The 20,583-nt window shown below is 42.5% G+C and overlaps 1 protein-coding gene across 1 annotated transcript in view; it reads right to left on the reverse strand.

Moving 5' to 3' along the window:
- The window catches only part of FBXO28 (F-box protein 28), a 121,951-nt gene that overhangs the window by 80,798 nt on the left and 20,570 nt on the right, over window positions 1–20,583 (reverse strand). The window contains exon 2 of the mRNA XM_069233829.1: window positions 55–164. Coding sequence (XP_069089930.1) covers window positions 55–164 — 110 coding nt within the window. The remainder of the gene's footprint in view (window positions 1–54; window positions 165–20,583) is intronic.

Consider the following 20,583-nt stretch of genomic DNA (forward strand, 5'->3'; position numbering starts at 1 on the left):
CATAACTAAATTGAAAACAAAGTACATCACTTAGTCAATTTTGACCCACCGTACCTTGGAAGCTGAGCTTTCACTTGCTTCTGACACAAGTTATGGTATCTTTCCACTTTCAGAAATCCCTGATTCAAAATTCGTTGGCAGACCACATCCATTCTTTTACAAACCTGTAGAAGAAAAGAATATGAAGAGTGTTAAATTTGTTTTTCTTAGTAACAAGGTATCATACTCCTGCAAAAATAATTAAAGACAGTACCTATTCCAATACCCTGCTGGAGAAGTAAAGTGCTGGCAGTCTGAGGCACACAATGGCACTGCACCAAACCCATTTTACAGAACTAACATGAATATAAACAGAGCAGCTATTTAGGTTCAGCTGCTTTTATAGAGTTCATATTCAGTAACTGGTCTCAGCCTAGAGACAGTAGGTTAAACACAGGATCATGCAGGGGATGTACTGGCCAATCCAGAAATTGGCCAGTACATAGGCCAGTTCTCTGTTCTTTTGAGTGACCTTGAGCCGCACACAATTCATTTTGTCTATGCAATGACATTGTGCATTAGTTGTACCTCAGGCACTTCCCTCTGGTTCTGCAATGTTTCAAGCAGTATTTTACAACGTAAGGACCCCTAATATGTCCTCTATTTATCTCTGAAATGCCAGCCTTACTCTGAACAGAATTTTTAAAACTTCAGCTTTGAAGCAGTTAGTTAAAAGGAATGTTTATTTGTCTGCATCAGCATTTGTCCAGCATGACCAAATACTAAAAGAGTTAATTTTGGCTCTTGTAACTCCATCAACCAGAAGTAAATCTTGGATGAATAGTGGACACACGTTCTATTGATATCAATAAGCACCCATAATCATTACCCTGCACTGCTACCTTCGATTCCGTTTGAAGCAATGTTTTAAGGAGGAAAGGAGACATGAATGTGTGTGTGGGGGGGAGAGGGGGGGTGGAGGAGGAGAGGGGAGCAGGTACCTGCAAAACAAAATGTCTTTTATGGAAACTCTCATAAATTTTGTTCCGGAAGCCCCCACTTGTCTTCACTGAAGGAAGCATTTGAACATCACTACCATTTCGTCATGCTAAATAGTGTGTTCACAATCTACATCACGTGCTTCTAAAAACTCCTCCTCCAATTTTAGTGTTGCAATAAAAGGGCATGTAGGAAGTTGGCTCTGTATGTGCTATTTCAAAGTAAGGAATAGCATGCACAGAGTCCAAGGGTTCCCCTTAGAGGTAAAATAGTGGTAAAAAGAGATAATACTAATGCTCTATTTTGTGGTAGTGTGGTCGAGCAGTAGGCTTATCCAAGGAGTAGTGTTAAGCATTTGTTGTACATACACATAGACAATAAATGAGGTACACACACTCAGAGACAAATCCAGCCAATAGGTTTTTATATAGAAAAATATCTTTTCTTAGTTTATTTTAGGAACCACAGGTTCAAATTCTACATGTAATATCTCATTCGAAAGGTATTGCAGGTAAGTACTTTAGGAACTTCAAATCATCAAAATTGCATGTATACTTTTCAAGTTATTCGCAAATAGCTGTTTTAAAAGTTGACACTTAGTGCAATTTTCACAGTTCCTAGGGGAGGTAAGTATTTGTTAGGTTAACCAGGTAAGTAAGACACTTACAGGGTTTAGTTCTTGGTCCAAGGTAGCCCACCGTTGGGGGTTCAGAGCAACCCCAAAGTCACCACACCAGCAGCTCAGGGCCGGTCAGGTGCAGAGTTCAAAGTGGTGCCCAAAACACATAGGCTAGAACGGAGAGAAGGGGGTGCCCCGGTTCCGGTCTGCTTGCAGGTAAGTACCCGCGTTTTCGGAGGGCAGACCAGGGGGGTTTTGTAGGGCACCGGGGGGGACACAAGTCCACACAGAAATTTCACCCTCAGCAGCGCGGGGGCGGCCGGGTGCAGTGTAGGAACAGGCGTCGGGTTCGCAATGTTAGTCTATGAGAGATCTCGGGATCTCTTCAGCGCTGCAGGCAGGCAAGGGGGGGATTCCTCGGGGAAACCTCCACTTGGGCAAGGGAGAGGGACTCCTGGGGGTCACTTCTCCAGTGAAAGTCCGGTCCTTCAGGTCCTGGGGGCTGCGGGTGCAGGGTCTCTCCCAGGCGTCGGGACTTTAGGTTCAAAGAGTCGCGGTCAGGGGAAGCCTCGGGATTCCCTCTGGAGGCGGCGCGGTGGGGGCTCAGGGGGGACAGGTTTTGGTACTCACAGTATCAGAGTAGTCCTGGGGTCCCTCCTGAGGTGTCGGTTCTCCACCAGCCGAGTCGGGGTCGCCGGGTGCAGTGTTGCAAGTCTCACGCTTCTTGCGGGGAGCTTGCAGGGTTCTTTAAAGCTGCTGGAAACAAAGTTGCAGCTTTTCTTGGAGCAGGTCCGCTGTCCTCGGGAGTTTCTTGTCTTTTCGAAGCAGGGGCAGTCCTCAGAGGATGTCGAGGTCGCTGGTCCCTTTGGAAGGCGTCGCTGGAGCAGGATCTTTGGAAGGCAGGAGACAGGCCGGTGAGTTTCTGGAGCCAAGGCAGTTGTCGTCTTCTGGTCTTCCGCTGCAGGGGTCTTCAGCTAGGCAGTCCTTCTTCTTGTAGTTGCAGGAATCTAATCTTCTAGGGTTCAGGGCAGCCCTTAAATACTAAATTTAAGGGCGTGTTTAGGTCTGGGGGGTTAGTAGCCAATGGCCACTAGCCCTGAGGGTGGGTACACCCTCTTTGTGCCTCCTCCCAAGGGGAGGGGGTCACAATCCTAACCCTATTGGGGGAATCCTCCATCTGCAAGATGGAGGATTTCTAAAAGTTAGAGTCACCTCAGCTCAGGACACCTTAGGGGCTGTCCTGACTGGCCAGTGACTCCTCCTTGTTATTCTCATTATTTTCTCCGGCCTTGCCGCCAAAAGTGGGGCCTGGCCGGAGGGGGCGGGCAACTCCACTAGCTGGAGTGTCCTGCTGGGTTGGCACAAAGGAGGTGAGCCTTTGAGGCTCACCGCCAGGTGTGACAATTCCTGCCTGGGAGAGGTGTTAGCATCTCCACCAAGTGCAGGCTTTGTTACTGGCCTCAGAGTGACAAAGGCACTCTCCCCATGGGGCCAGCAACATGTCTCGGTTTGTGGCAGGCTGCTAAAACTAGTCAGCCTACACAGATAGTCGGTTAAGTTTCAGGGGGCACCTCTAAGGTGCCCTCTGTGGTGTATTTTACAATAAAATGTACACTGGCATCAGTGTGCATTTATTGTGCTGAGAAGTTTGATACCAAACTTCCCAGTTTTCAGGGTAGCCATTATGGGGCTGTGGAGTTCGTGTTTGACAAACTCCCAGACCATATACTCTTATGGCTACCCTGCACTTACAATGTCTAAGATTTTGTTTAGACACTGTAGGGGTACCATGCTCATGCACTGGTACCCTCACCTATGGTATAGTGCACCCTGCCTTAGGGCTGTAAGGCCTGCTAGAGGGGTGTCTTACCTATACTGCATAGGCAGTGAGAGGCTGGCATGGCACCCTGAGGGGAGTGCCATGTCGACTTACTCGTTTTGTCCTCACTAGCACACACAAGCTGGCAAGCAGTGTGTCTGTGCTGAGTGAGAGGTCTCCAGGGTGGCATAAGACATGCTGCAGCCCTTAGAGACCTTCCTTGGCATCAGGGCCCTTGGTACTAGAAGTACCAGTTACAAGGGACTTATCTGGATGCCAGGGTCTGCCAATTGTGGATACAAAAGTACAGGTTAGGGAAAGAACACTGGTGCTGGGGCCTGGTTAGCAGGCCTCAGCACACTTTCAATTGTAAACATAGCATCAGCAAAGGCAAAAAGTCAGGGGGCAACCATGCCAAGGAGGCATTTCCTTACAGGGCAGCACTGCCAAATCTTGATCTAAATGCACACCAGATGGAAATTTTAGGCACAAAGGGAAGGGTCAGGCCTATGCACCACTTTGTCCTCATAAAATCGTAAAACTGACAGGGTAGATAACAAGGCACATAAGCCCTACTATATGGATACCGGAACACTGAAAATGAGGCTGCAGCTGATAAAAACTTTAGAGGCAACGACTCCAGGGACTCAAAAGGATGTATTTGTAAGCCTGCAAAAACAGTTTTGGTTCCCAAGAAGAAACAGCATTACAAAGAATCTGCCCAGAGGAAAAAAAAACATTCCTTAAACATTTTGCTGCTAAGTCAGAATGTTGAATGCTAAACTGCCACATGCATGGAGCATCAACTTCCAAATCCCCAACCAAAATCTCTGCGGAGATGCCTCTGGCGAAACTGGAAACTGAAAGTGAGATGGAACTATTGGAAGTAGTAGAAATGGAAAATGAAGGGAAGGGGGGCTACTGGAAGCCCCCTAGCAGGGTTGAACTGACAGGTGAAGGAGAAGTGGATACTAGACCTACTATATCCAACACTGTACTACCAAGAGGCCCTCTGCAGTGTCACTCTGAATTTGTATTAACAACTTGTGCTTTAAAGGGAACAGAGGAAAATCACAAAGAAGACCTGCAGGCCATCTCAGAGAAAAAACATCCACCTTTACCCAAGCTTTTCAGGATGGAATTCAAGAACTGAAGTTGTTAAGTAGGGAATTCTGTTCTGTGACAAGAATATCCAGAAATGGATCAACAAACCAGGCAATAATCTATTAAAATAGATTAAGTCACTGACAACTGGGCACAGAGGAAAGAAATAGCCTGCTCAGATGGTCTGCAAGCATATTCTCTCTCTCCATAAGATAAATCGCTGACAGATCTAGGAGATTGTTCCCTGTCCAACTCTCAATTCCCTGTGCCAGGTTCAATACTTCAAGATTCATAACTCCTCCCCGAGGTTTATATATGGTATAGTTGTTTTGCTGTCTATTCCGACACGTACTGCTATTGGCATTTTACTGTCTATCCTGATAGAAACTGATTATGGAACTGCAGAAATAAATGCATGGGAGCTCATTGGATCCAATTGAAAGAACTGTGATTCACATTCCTGGACCATCATCCCTGCACTGTTCACTCTCTCAAGGTTGCTAACTAACCTTTACCTGGTATCTGTAGTGGATAAAGGATCAATACGACCCAACGGACAAGACCCGATCTATTTTTTCCAGTCTCAGCCACCACTAGGGGCATCGTCTGATCTGGGGTGAGACTAAAATCAACATTTTGTAGTCCTCCAATACAGGGTTCAACAATCATCTAGATAACGCACCAAGTGATGATGATACAACTTGGCCAAAGGAACAACTGTTACACAAGGTGACAAGTGACCATGCCTCTTGTAGAGACTTCAGATTTCTCCTGAAGCCTGTGCAGAAATCTCCTGAGATCGCCCTTCCTAGAAGGACAGGAATGCTTGGCTACAACTGTATGAAAATGTGTTCCAATGAACTGACGTTGATGCATGGTTGAAGCTGTGACTGTTCAGTAGGGATCCACTACTATTCAGTGTGTTGCAGACTTCCATCAAATCCTTGCAACCCTTCAAAAAATAGGGGAACTAATTAACCAGTCAAGATACGGACAAACCTGGATACATTTAGCGTGACGATTACTCAGGATGGATTAAAGGTGCTAATGTTATGCCAAATGGAAGGACTTGACATTGGTATTGTACTTTCTTTACACACAATCTGAGAAACGTCCAAGATTCAAGAAGGTGCATTATATGAAGAATCCATTTAAGAGATTGATCGATGTTAGTAAGTCTTTCAGCTTGATCAGTGTTGTTATGGATGTCAAAGTTACCATTTAGAATATCTTGTGAAACACAAAGACATCGGCTTTTGGATACAAGACTGATTGCAAGCCTCCTTTTTGTACTAAGAACAGATTTGAATAACATCCTTGCCACTTCTGATTCTTCAGTACTGGAATTATTACCTCCTTTCCCAAAATATCCTGAATACAATGAAAGAGTACTTGGATGTGACAGACACATGGATGTGGAGCAAAGAAAAAACACGTTCTATTGGAGCTTCCTTGAACTGTATGCAATAGCCTGATAAGCCATTATAAATCTGAACCCCCACCGTGTGCAAGAGAATTAACACATTTCCTTAATTTTCTATCCTCCATAGGCTTCTTCAAAAGTTCTTCTAACCGAAGAACAAAAAGTTTAGTTCCTTAAAATCATAAGTGGACAAGTGTTGTTTTTGAGAAGATTCTGCTTCCCAGGACCATATCCATATATGAGGTAGTGTCTGAGAAAAAGCAAGCTTGTTATTCAGTTATTGCTAAGGCAGATGAACAGTTTGAACCTTGCTCTAATTGGACTGCCAAAAATCAGAAATCATGAATTTGATCAAATTGCCAAATTAAAAGTGCAAAGGGTCTCTTCAAAGCCACCACAACCTTTTGATCAACTAGGCCTGAAGTGATGTCAGAAATTATGCTACCCCACGATGACAAGCATGCTACAAAAATAACCAGAAATTTGGAATACTGATACCCACTTACATCTTTTTGTGAAAATCGAGTGGTAGACAGTTAGTGAATGTTCTATAATTACCCCCACACTGATAAAACAAGTAGCAGCATAGCCAGTAGGTTTTGCCTTTGGGACCTTTTGGCTTTGCCAATTGTTTTTAGCAATGATGTGCCACATAACTAAAGAAGACTAAAATAAAAAGCCTATGATGCAAGCACTCGTACCATTATGTGGACACACAAAGTACATCTACAAAATGACAGGCATTTTTTATTTTTATTTACTCATCTAAGTTGAATCCGTAAACAACATTTTTTTAAAACACAAATGCCTTCTTTTTTAAACTGGTGGGGGAGCAACAGGCTCTGGGGACTGGGGCCTGATGCAACATTGGGGTATGGGTGGGGTATACAATACACAGGGTAATTTGGGGGGGGGGGGGTGGAGAAAGTAAATGGCCCATAGAGGGAGCAAGGTGGAGTGTGGGGGAGTGGAGTCAAGAAAACTGGTGGCCAAAAGAGCAACGTGGAGCTAGAGCAATAAAGCAATGTGGGGAGGGGAAGAACCACAGGCGAGAAAGCAACAAATGGATGGGCGAGAAGCACACAAAGGTGAATGCATCATGGGGGGCAGGGGAGACACACACACAGGTGAGACAGAGCAACAGAGCATGGAGGGGAAGAGAATCACACTAGGAACACAGCTGGAAAACACAGGCACTTAAAACAAAAGAAAAAAGTTGTTTCCTGAAAGTGAGAATTGGTAGGACACACAACTAGCAATGCTCCGGTGAGGGACAGACAAAGGATGGACAAGCAAGTTACTGAATAAGAAGGCGGCAAATTGGAGTGACAGAAAAGCAAATCGATGGCAAGCAACAGGTGATCTTGCAAGCACCTCTATACTTTTGGTAAGACAATAATATATCTTTTGCAACCAGGCAGCTGGATATCTTTTGCAACCAGACAGCTGGATAGCTTCGCTGTCTGGTAGACTCAAACTGAACAGTACCCCTTTGAGTGATGGACAGGCATACTAGCCTAATAAAAGTGATTTGCCCTTTTTCTTAAGGAAGTATGCTTTTCACAAAAAGTTACACATCGCCAAGGGAAACCTAATAATCAGATACCTTTAAAATCTAGAGACCTAGTAGAATCTAGGACGACATGGCTTATCCTGAATAACCTTCAACCAGCATACTATTTTTTTTTTTTTTAAACGAGCAAAATGCTAAAGTCACAGGCATGTCCTATTGTCTCCTGAAAGCTCTTTTATTCTCAGAAATTTGACTTATTGCTGTGTCTGCAATTTTTGGTGCTAAGGTCACCTGCCATTCAGGAAAGACTTCCGATCCTGGACATTTTTTTTTTTAATGTACCCAGCTGGAGGAGTCTACGGAGGCATGTCTTGTTTGGCTGGCACAAGCTTTTAGAACACTGAATGCCCTACAGACACTAAAAAAACACCATTTGCTCACATTTAATCTACTGTAAAACAGGAAAACATGCTTCTTGTAGCATAACTACTACCATGATCTTGCCAAAATCTTTGGAAAAAGATGACTGGGGGAGGGCAGTCCACATCCATGGCATACCACATGTATCTGAAGAAGGGTATAAGTATGAATGCAAGATGGGAGAGAATATTGAGACATGGCCCTCTCTGAAGGGTCACCCCAAACCTTTTGCCTTCTCCTCCTCTTTTCTGCCCTTGTTATTGCTGGCTTTAGGAATCAGAACACTTTACCACTGCTAACGAGTGCTAAGGTGCAGATGCTCTCTCCTCTAAACATGGTAACATTGGCTCATACTTAACTAGCATATTTAATTTACTTATAAATCCCTAGTAAAGTGCACTACATGTGCCTAGGGCCCGTAAAATAAATGCTACTAGTGGGCCTGTAGCACTGATTGTGCCACCCACTTAAGTAGCCCCATGCCTCAGTCCTACCAATGCAGAGCCTGTGTGTGCAGTTTTAGACTGCCATGTTGACCTGGCAAGATAAACCTCTTGCCAGGCCTAAAACGTTCCTTTTATTTTTACACAGTCACCTCTAATGTAGGCCCTATGTGAACCATGGGGAAGGGTGCAATGTATTTTAAAAGGCAGGATATGTACCTTTAAGTTGTACATGCCCTAATAGTGAAAATCTCCCAAATTCGTTTTTCACCACTGCAAGGCCTATCTCTCCCATAGAATAACACTGGCATTTCCTTATTACATCTTGTGAGTGTAATTCCCCATCATATATTTGGAAAGTTATCTCAGTCCCAGACGTCCAAGGTTGGATAAAGAAGCTGTTTTTGAGATATTCACAAATTTATTGTGAACTTCTTTCTTAAAATTTAGACGTAGCCTGTGTGTCCATTACAAGCGTCATGCCCACACACCGACAGTCTAAAAAGAAAAGTATTATTAAGAAAAGCTACTGTTTAGCTTTGCATAGTTTGCCACGATTCACTAGTGCATAGCAAAAGTACTGCACAGCTGGCAGCAGCTCAAGAATTCCTCACTCAGATCCAACAAGTGTAGCGGTTCATCATCTGCTTTCAGAGTTTGGCTGAGCAGATTGGTAAGGGGATGCATGCGAGAAGTAGTCTACGTGTGGATAAACTGATGTATGAGGGAGTGCACATATGACTGCATACAGGCTTGAGTGCCTGCATGGGCTAAGGGCTAAATAAATAAATATATGAGTATGAATGAATGAATGGGTGAGTGTGTAAAATGGGTAATATAATGCTTGAGTGAGCGGCCATAGTCAGGCTGGAGGCTACTCTCCACTCCTGCTGCTGCCTTCTTCCTTCATTTGTCCATGCACCCAGTCATGCACACATTCATCCACGCACAAATACCCACATTCAGCCAATCATGTAACTCGACATTCGCCCATCCTTATGACCCCCTACAAACACACACATAACTCGTCAATCATTACGAAGCACCTAACTAATGAAAAGCCAGACCTACTAGCTTTGCCAAATTACCTTTTAGTTTACTTTTTTGTTAAAACCTTGTACAAAATTAATGCATTACTGTAAAATAAATCCACTATTCTACTCCTGGGGGGGGAAGAAGTCTTTGTGTTTGAACTGCCCGAAAACTATGCTGCCTAAACTCTAAACAGTGCAACTCCTACTTTGTATAAGATCGGCCAGCCTATAGGTAAACATATAGCTGAACCAGAGGCACTTAACACACTCTCTGAGCCCACAGGTGCAAGGGTTCCAAACAGCAAAAATATGATTTGTTTTCCTAATAGTTTGACAAAAGATAATTTTACTTACAGGCACATTCAATAAGACGCCTCAACAAAAGTCCACAGCTACATTTCACCGCCCACCCCAACATACCTAACACTTTACATTTGTAGGTTCCTGCAAAGCAGATGGTTGTTTTATTATTTTAAAGTGAGTATATGAAGAATTGTGGTTCTAAAAATTCTGGACCCATGTAATTTACTTTGCCACAGCAGTACGATTTTAGTATCAAAAGACCGATAATGACTAGTACACTAAGCATGAGCATTTTCGCTCAATTCCAGCAGCGTTTTCACCTCGAAATCGCCATTTTCGTCCTGCACTTGTGGCTCCCATTTTATACACGGCAGCCATTTTTAAAAGTTGCCCTCACATAGGCTTATAATACAGTCAGATTTGATTCCAAGGACACGTACACCTTGATTGACTTTTCTCTGACCTGGGCAAGCTGGAACCATTGCCTCAGGCCAAACCTGTTTGGTCAGTCCCTCTCCCAGTGGCCGAATCAGATAGCATCAAGGCACACCATGCCATAAAACCCTTATTATCGCTCACACACCCTGCCTAATCTTGCTCACACCTGCACCTGCTCTTTTCTTCTTCTTACTTTACGAGGGGGAGGTGCCCGTTTTTATTGGGGGTCCACACTTATCTGATGTAAAATACTAGGCCTTGCCGGGTAATTTATTATGGGTTGGATGACATGAAATATGAGGTTTCATCATGACACTGTTTTTTCCTTTGTAGTGAAAACATGTGAATGACCAACCAAAATGTCAAGAATGTTTGCCTGAAGCTTAAAAAACTGTATATAAGCAAACCTGACTTTGCATTGAAACACAGTCTCCTGAGAACATACAAACCGTGCTGTTGTACTTCTAGGACGCTTGTTACTTGGTTGCAGCCAATAAATTCGATCTTTGACTTCACCTAGAAGACTCTGAGTTTCTGTGGTCTGAATCAGGAAAGTACCCGAGGTCTTTGGGTGTACCCTGGCACCGCTGGGTTACCGGATCAGTACCGGTTCTGAAAAACCCAGTACCTCAGTTGGCGCCCAACGTGGGGCGATACCAGCGGTACCGGTCCAAGCCTGAGGTCCGTGGGGAGCTTCGTGTGAAAATTCTGGGGGAAGGCCGCCACTTCATCGACCCCTGCATGTCGACGTGGTCCGAAAGTCTTTGCTGCGAGGTTCCCCGCTTCCCGACGGCTACGAAGGACTGCTGCCCTGGCTATCACCCTGATTTGGACCCTTGATGTTTGGTAGAGCGAAACGATAAGACGAGTCTTCTGGTGACGTCATCGATATTTTCAGTTAAGTATAAGTGGAGCGTCTCCCAGTCCTTAGTTGGACACTTGGTTTGGTCCTTAGTTGGACATTTGGTTTGGTATCCCTTCGGGATCACTTTGATTTGGAACTTGCAAGTACCAAAGCCGAAGGACTCGTGTATTCACGAGACTATCGTAAACGATAATCCTTTGAAGTTTGAAGCTAGACTAGTGAGCGAAGATGCCTGGTCTTAGCAGACTTGGAAATTTGTTTTGTCTTGGTTGTAAAAGGACTCCCGGTTGGAGGACTCATGTCCAGTTCCTCCGATTGGAACTCCAACCTATGAACTATATGTGAAGCACGGAGTAGGCCCCATCACGTTTAATAAAGTATGGGTCCGCTATTCTTGGAAATAATTGAGAAAAGTTTTCTTTTTTTCTTGTAAATATGACTTACAACTAGGATCTGCAAACGGTTCTGTAAGTAAATTGCGACAGCGCTATTTATGAAAAATGGCTAAAGCGCGCTGTATTGTGTGTACTGAGTGTTTTCTGTTTATATCTGAAATGAGCTCAATGTGTGTTTGTGGGTCTTCTTGATGTTTACAGTTTGTTAAGTAAAATGTTGGTTAATTAATATTAAGTAGAAACTTAGAAAAAATCCAGAAATGAACCATGTGATGTGCTAACATAGCTATATGTTGCTCTTTAATTTATAGAATGAGAAAGTGCACATATACAACACTGCCGTTAAATGCTTAATAAATTAGAAAACACATTCAATAGATATAAATAGGGCCCCAAAAAAACGAAATTATCTATTTTTGCAAAAAAAATAAAAAATACATTTACAGCATTTTTCTTAGATGCATTGTATTAGATGTTCCCAGGCAAACTTTTCAGCTGCAGTATATTTGATAGGAATGTTCAATTCAGCCAGCACTTTCCCAGTTAAACATGGGTGGAATTTTGCATAACCTTCCTTTTAAATGAAAGTGGCGCAAAAATGTGACGCATTTCAAGTTAGGCTTGTGAGTTAATGTATCCCAAATAATAGGCAAGGGATGCAGCTTGCTTTTATATGTGGAATTATCACCAAAAAAAAGAATAATTGTTTTTTTTTTTTTTTAAAGAAAATTATTAATTATGGAAAAATTATTTAGAAAATAAGTGCCTTTCAAAATCGTTTTTTAATATTTATAAAGCTTAATACCTATACTATGACCTCCTAACATTAAAATTTAATTTAAGTTATGTTGCACCGCTAAAATGACATTTGTATGTGCAGTTTTCCCTTGGCGCAGGAGCAAACAAGCTCATTTCTATAAAGTATAAGTTAATATTTTCAATGGCTGACTCATGGATTGTGTAATAGACACTCTGGTAATGCATATTATGCAAGAAAATTGTAGGATATTGATTTTTTAATGCCTAAAATATCAAAGTCGATTTTGGGCAAAAGCACTGTTTAAACTGCATTTTCTTTCATTCAGAGTACTTTTTAAAGTGTCTCAGGCTTCAGTAAATGCATACATTTAGGTTTGATATATATTTGCAGGTTGTGCCTTCTTATGATTCAATGAGTCAATGTGCCAGTACAAAGGCTTGTTTTAATATCAAGGTTGAAGGTTCTAACTTCAGCTGGGCCTACTGAGACGTTCATTCATTCGAGGTTGATGAAATATGTACCATTGCATGGGATTGCAACAAGCATTTATTCTAACAACTGGTATGTGTGTTATTAAGGTTTGTGAATTATTCACAGTAAATGTAGTTTAATAATCTGGAAATAGAGATAATTTTTTTTAGCGCCTAAAAAGGATTTTTTTTTTTTTAAATAGAGTGAATTATTGCAGGTTAGAAGGAAAATAGGAAGGCCTACTGTCTTTAACAGATTCAGAGTGGCAGAAGCTAGGAGAGCTACAGAGGCTGGCTCAAGTCACGCTGCTGAGATGCTATCTTTAGTTTTCCCATAAACAATGGAGGAGGCTGTCATGTTGACACTTGTGACCTTTTAAATTAGGGCCTTGTCTCTGTGAAATGCAGAATGACCCTATGGGCCTCTAAAAGTGGGATTCCTGGTTTCTCCAGAAGAACATCAATACAATTAAAGAACTTAATCCCAAAGGGAAAATATAAAAAAAAGGGGTTTCTTCGAAAGTCCCAACATCATGTTAAATGCTCTGCAGAACTGATACATTTGTGTCTCCGCTCTAAAAAAATAAAATGATGCCTGCTAGTTGCTTTTATTTGACAGAAAACGAAGTGTTGCATTAAGTCTTAGACAGAAAATAAGATGCAGCCCTTTTCTAAAATTTTGAAGGCTACATGCCTTAATGAGAACGATTTGCCAATTAAGACTTATTTTTCACAGTGGAAATTGTAGGTGCCAAATTAATATGGAGTGTCAGTGTAACAATTTTTACTTTTAGAAAGGTAAAACTAAGGTGGCTTGATGTTGCGAAGTAACTGACAAGAGGGTAACAGTTAAGTAATGGAAATTTATTTTCATGTATTTGGTCCTACCATGAATTGTTCTTGCTGGTCCTGTATGTTAGAAGAGAAACAGTAAAGTTATATTTGACAGCAGATTTCCATTGCCTGGTGATCTACTGTCAAAAGGAGGGTAAGGATTTTAAACCTGACAAATTAAACAGGCCCAAATATTGGGTTTTGGGCTGCAGGTTTACAGTGCATAAAGTTCATGACATGGTGTGTGTCACCGCTTATTCACACATGCTATTGTTTTGTCTATGCTTTTTGTGCTTGATACACAGCAAGTATATCAGATGGCTTGACGTTTTGTGCGTTTTTATTATTTTTTATTTGTTTTTTGCATGTTTGTTGCTGCTTTTGATACTATTACAAGCTCCCCTGTGTTGTGAGGGGATGGTCATGACGATGCCCATCGCTACGCAACAGTTGGTTGAACTTGTTCTGGTTACTAAATTCCACAGATAATGATATTTCATGCTGTGAACATAAGAGACAACACTTCACCAGTGCATGTCTATTTGGCTATAATGGTATTGAAGGAAAATAAAAAGAGATATACAGGATCAAAGTGTGTCACCTGCAGTTAGTCACGTTACTGCCCCTTCCCTTAAAGGAACAGGCAGCCCTACATTTATGTAGCCTTGATTGGACCTAAGGATGAAATTATAGATCTGTGACTCAAGGTGGCCTAATTTCTATATTACATTAGTTAATAATGTTCTGTTTCCTAAGTAGCATATGGCTTTCGTTCCTTAAAAAAAAACCAGGTTTTCATTTTTTCCTGAAGAAGGAACTGAAACATTAGCTAGGAGTACCGTATATGGTGTAGTCGCCAACGGTAGAGTTAAAATTTGTGTAACTTTGGCCTTTGTGTATCACCCGTACTCTCGGTGTTGTGTCACATGCCTGACTATCACCCAAATAAATGTTTTTGTTCTTCCTATAGATTTTTTCTTTTGTTACTTCCCCTGACCAATGTCGCATCATGCTTAGTTATTGAGATTTTAGCTATGTCCTAGTCCCATTTCTCTTTTTCGAATTCCTTTCACCAGTCAGCCCTTTTATTATTATTGATGTATTGTTCAGGTTCACATTTCCAGACTGCAGTGATGTACCAGGGACCCCCATGTTATGTATAATTCCCTTTGGTATGACCAGACTGGTTTTCAAGAATTTGCCTTAGGCCTGCTTCAATGTTTTCCAGCCTGACTGTCAGGGTAGCGATAGACTGGTTAACTGACTCAATATTATAGTAAGACAAGTTTTCCATTTCAATAGGAGATATCTTATGTTTACCTTTTTGAACATGACGAATTTTCAATGTCTATTTTAATTTGGTTTTCGGTTCCCTTCTGTTCCTGCTACTTTAATTTTTGGTGGGATCAGATGTGTCCTAATCATGCAGATATCAGGACCCTCTAGTTCTTGTCTTTTTGTTTGCACATTTGACTATTAGCCTGTGTATTGCATAGTGCACCTGATGCACAGTTTTTAAAGGAAGGTTTCTACATGTCCCTGATAATCGGTATCATGTGATTTCTCTATTGAGATGTTCTAAGGTAAGGAGGAACACCTAGACTTAATCATTGAGGAAAATATGTGTTTACCCCATTAGACAATGCCACTGTGTGAGGAAATCCATTCAGATAGAATTCTCATGTAGCTATAGATGGCAGAGAATAATGGAGAGAACCCAATTAAAGATGCTAGAGACCCTGTTTTGCCCTTCTGCCTTTGTCTTTGTATTTTATGCCCATGGTGTATGGCTACTCCTTTGAAGATTGCAGACCACCTGCTTGCAGTCCCCTTGTTAAAAACCATGAACTGTTTTTTTACTAAATTGAAGGAAACTAACAACTGTGGCACATTTCCTACGTCACTAGATTCTGCGGGTATCAAGTCATAATAACCTGTAGGACATTGATTTAAGCCTAATTCCCATCAGTGACAGCTACAGATGAAAGACAGACGTCTTGGCCCTACAGTCTCAGCACCCAGAAAGTAGCAAAGCTGGACAGCGATCGCCAGCGCATGGTATCGTACTTGCTCCATCAGACGGCATTGGACATCACAAAACCAAAGTTTCAGTGTAAAAGAGCTAAAGAGAAGGATTCCTGTTGTTGATAGCAGAGCTGTTTTGAGGTTTCATTTCTCTACCTGTCATGTGCTGGTAACCTCTGACCGTGTGCAATCCCTTGAGCCCCTTGGCCTGAGTTTTGGCCACACACCCCCTTTTCTTTGCTCCAACGGAAGAAGGGCAGTGCACCGGAGATTTCAAGTTTGGAAAAAGGCACTATATTGTGGTGCCCATGAAAGAGCAGCTTGAGCGTCCTCGGACACTAAATAATGAGTGTTGGAGTCTGAAAGTGCTGCTGAGCTTGAGCTATTTCCCAATTAATGGTGCTTGGGTCTGCACGAGATGATTTGTGCCCTTGATCAATGAAGAGCACATTGTTTGTAGTGTCTGCCACAGAGGAGAGACACTGGTGCATTGCTTTAAGACATTGAGACTTTCGAGTGAGCTGTGGGTGTTTGCCAGGAGGGCACTCCAACTAAGCAGTACTTTTCTCACGAAGAGGCCTGAATTGAGAGGCCCATGCGAAAGAAAACAACAAAAGAAAATTTGATGGACAATAGAAGCCTGCCAGAGAGGCTTTTTGAACGGACTCTGGGCATAGTTGGTTTCACAAGAGGTTTCTGTGTGATTGTATAGACTAGGTGTTAGGAGACTGATTGTTTTGCTGGCATTGTTTTAAAGTACTATTCTGTTTAGTAAAAGCAGAATAAAGTCCATTTTCTGTGGAAAGAGTACCCCCTTTTCACCTTAGAGCATTGATGAGAGTCACCACTGTTCCACCTGAACAAACAAAAATTACTGAAATGCAGAGGAGCCCTAAAAATGTTACTAGATAATTTTAGGATTTGCTTTTTGGTTAGGGTTGTGAAAAATTATTATTTCATTTGTAATAGTGGTCACTACTTTCTCCCATTGTCTATATGTTCTTAATAACGTGATTTCTAGTGTCTTTTAAACATGACGTTGTCATTTATGGGTGGGATTGTTTTTCTCTACTCAATTGACTTCTGCACCCACTTCCCAACCTATGTCTTTTCCTACTATTGTTTCTTTGCACTCTTTTCACCCTTTTCCTGAACATGAGCAGGTTAGAAGATTAGAATTCGTAAGCAATTCTTTTGTACAGCTTCTGCATCAACACTAGTTAGTAGTGAACATCACTAATTGTTGGGTGTGTGATCTTATGCCACCTACTGCAGATAGAGGTATTCCTTATTTTGTCCTGCCATATGTGGCCTTTTGTGCTACTTCATGTTCGAGGAGACCTGTCCAGAGAGAGTTACCAAGTACTAGAATTTTGCTCCAGCAACATCTTCATGGCCTTATAAACATAGACCTGGACTCAGATTAGCATGAGAATAGGTTTATTGCCTATGTAAGGGCAAAAGGAGGGTTTGTGGTTCTAAAAATTCTGGACCCATGTAATTTACTTTCCCACAGCAGTACGAATTTAGTATCAAAAGACCGATAATGACTAGTACACTCAGCATGAGCATTTTCGCTCAATTCCAGCAGCGTTTTCACCTCGGAATCGCCATTTTCGTCCTGCACTCGTGGCTCCCATTTTATACACGGCAGCCATTTTTAAAAGTTGCCCTCACATAGGCTTATAATACAGTCAGATTTGATTCCAAGGACACGTACACCTTGATTGACTTCTCTCTGACCTGGGCAAGCTGGAACCATTGCCTCAGGCCAAACCTGTTTGGTCAGTCCCTCTCCCAGTGGCCGAATCAGATAGCATCAAGGCACACCATGCCATAAAACCCTTATCATCGCTCACACACCCTGCCTAATCTTGCTCACACCTGCACCTGCTCTTTTCTTCTTCTTACTTTACGAGGGGGAGGTGCCCGTTTTTATTGGGGGTCCACACTTATCTGATGTAAAATACTAGGCCTTGCCGGGTAATTTATTATGGGTTGGATGACATGAAATATGAGGTTTCATCATGACACTGTTTTTTCCTTTGTAGTGAAAACATGTGAATGACCAACCAAAATGTCAAGAATGTTTGCCTGAAGCTTAAAAAACTGTATATAAGGAAACCTGACTTTGCATTGAAACACAGTCTCCTGAGAACATACAAACCGTGCTGTTGTACTTCTAGGACGCTTGTTACTTGGTTGCAGCCAATAAATTTGATCTTTGACTTCACCTAGAAGACTCTGAGTTTCTGTGGTCTGAATCAGGAAAGTACCCGAGGTCTTTGGGTGTACCCTGGCACCGCTGGGTTACCGGATCAGTACCGGTTCTGAAAAACCCAGTACCTCAGAATGCAGTACCCCTGGCATCTTCTTCAGTAGTGCGAAGGCTCTGCCGGGTAGTGGCACAGCAATGGTGCCATGGGCCCAACAGAAGCAAGGAAAAACGGGCTCCCCTTTCCCCTGGATGGGTAGTAATGGGCATTCATGAAGGGGTGCAGTGGTCCCTCCACCTCTGGTTCTGGGCGACGCTACTCACACCTACCAACATTTTAATGGGGATCAAGAGATTAAAAATGAAGACTGCTGTATATTTTCCGCAGATTATTTTGTGACAATGCCAACATATACAAAAAAGGGCCACATTTTATTTTAATCAATATGTCAGCTATACTAGATTACTGATCACTAGTGCATTTCATTGACAGCGTAGATTATATGGCCAAATTACGAAGCAGACTATGGCACAGAATTAACTTTTCTAAAGAAACAGAAAATGAAGCAATGCAGACATGCAAAGGAAACATAACTTAATTAGATTTTCTGTGCTACTGAAAATGGCCCCTGTCCTGGCCTGCTGCTGACCTCCAGCACTGCAAACGTGCTCCCAATGAAACGAATCTAGTGGACGGGAACCTGCAACCCTGGACGTGCTGCTAATGCGCCAGAAAGAAACAAACTAAACCTGCAAATAACGTACTTGAAAGAAAAAGGAGCACCGGCCAGCTGGAAATACGGAGCTGACGTCCTTAACCCGAGCGGACAGAGCACAGACCCTCCCTACCTCGACACAGAACCTCCAGACAGAAGGCACACGCGGGAATTAACAATGGGGTACGGTAGGGGAGGTGGCCACGTGGAAGGGGAGCTAGTGAAACAGGCCCCTCCCTCCTCCTGTCCCACCAGCCGCGCGCTCACTGTCTTGCCACACAAACGCAGCCATCGATCGTCGTGTAGCCAAAAATTTCTACTTGTTCGGCCCCCAAGGGACGTCATATTGGAATAACCACGCTGAGCTTCTGCAAACAGTATAAGAGTAGAGGTAACGACAGTTATCACTAGAAGTCCGTTTTTTTCTGCATATGCCACTTGGTGTACAAATGACGTATTTAGCAGCTGTCTCGGACTCTGGTTTTCGTTCAGTCACCGGCACAGGTTGTGCAGTACTGCTGCGCCATGGAGATCCAAAACGGGGCCCACAGTGGCAGAATCTTGTCAATAAAGCAGATAAAATAAAGTGATTATACAATGTTCAAGAGAAGTATTCAAGTGGTGATGGCATGCATTACAGAATCTGTGACAACTGGCTCAAAGTATCTGATATGTTGCAATAACTAACCAGCAAGCAGCCTCGCTCTCCAGAGGGATAAATAGGTCAACAGTCGGGCACATCCGCTGTAGGAATTTGAACCTACTCTTCTGAAAGTCTCCTTTAATATTGTATAGAATAACTGGCATCCTGACAAGTCCTAGAATCCGGGCCGCTGAATACAGCTCACAACTTCTCTTGAAGAGGCACCCAGATAGATGCACACAATACAGGCAAACACACCTCCCTATCGCCTGACAATCTAAAGCACTAGAGTACCCACCTCCAATCAAACCTGTGACTGATTCAAGCACCACAAGAATCCCCCAAACCCGAAAGAGGAAGTGGCAAACAAATAATACACGAAGTACAAGTGAGGAAAACTGCTCCTAAGGAAGTTCCCACTCTTACCCGAGCTAGGCAACGCCAAAGAAGCGCATTGGCCATCTTCAGCACATACTCCCCAAAATGAAGTGAACAGAAAAGAAGATTCACCGACTGCTGAGAACAGAGAGTTTGAAAAACGCAATTACAGAAGACTGAAGACTGTACAGCCTCCCACAAAAAGGAATACAAATCATTTTAAAAACATTGTCAAATTACCAGCAGACCAAACTGAATGTGTAAAGGCTCGGAGACGAGGCGCAAAGGTTAACCCAGCTTCCCTACAAAACCTCTGAAAGCCAAGAGTTTTTATAACGTTGTTCCTGAAATTTTACGCAAACAGTGAAAGTCCTTGGAGAAATCTGAAATATACCGTGACCACTGAGATCTCAAGTCTTCTAGGTAAATGTGTAAGTAGCTCCCATATCAAGGCCTTTTCTTTGCATTCTGGACCTGCAGACTGGATTTTACAGTGAGATAAGCAGGACAAAGTGTTCCAGAATGCACAGTCACCAACTTGGGCTGGTGGAGCTACTCACACATGGTCCTGGGAAACTTGAAAGCTCGGGCCATTTCACAAGCTTGCAGACATTTCAGCGGAAGGAATCACACTTCTAGCTCTGAGAATTTAATTGATGGGCGACATTAGATATTGTCTGACCAATCACTGAAAGTACAAGATCACCCACAACACATAAACTCTCCAGTATCGTCCTCTATAGATTTTCTTTTGAAACACACTACTTTGTAGAACTACTTATTAAAAACACGTGCTCCAATTCAGATCGAAACTATACAACTGCCTACCAAACGTGAGTTTAGGAAAACACCATAAAATCTTGAGTCAGACCCAAAGTATCTACTTAAAAAACAACTCCCTTGCAAGGACTCCTATCTGAGTCACTAGTATGCAAGCAAACAGTAAAAGTTTCCCTGGAAACAGCCACTGCTGCTAAATTCCTGAAAGATAAACTTTTCCAAAACAGCAACTTAGGATTCCAATAACAATTTACCAGTCTCTGCTGCCACCTAGTGGTAAACACAATATATAGCAACGCATACTGCAGTGAGTGAGTAATCACAATGTGCATTGTAGTAGACCAACACCTTATGGTCGGTTCAGTTTCTCAGCTGAACAGTGCAAGAAAACAGTTGCCAAGTTTGGTG

This window comes from Pleurodeles waltl, chromosome 5 (assembly GCF_031143425.1).
Source record: "Pleurodeles waltl isolate 20211129_DDA chromosome 5, aPleWal1.hap1.20221129, whole genome shotgun sequence".
Classification (NCBI taxonomy): domain Eukaryota; kingdom Metazoa; phylum Chordata; class Amphibia; order Caudata; family Salamandridae; genus Pleurodeles; species Pleurodeles waltl.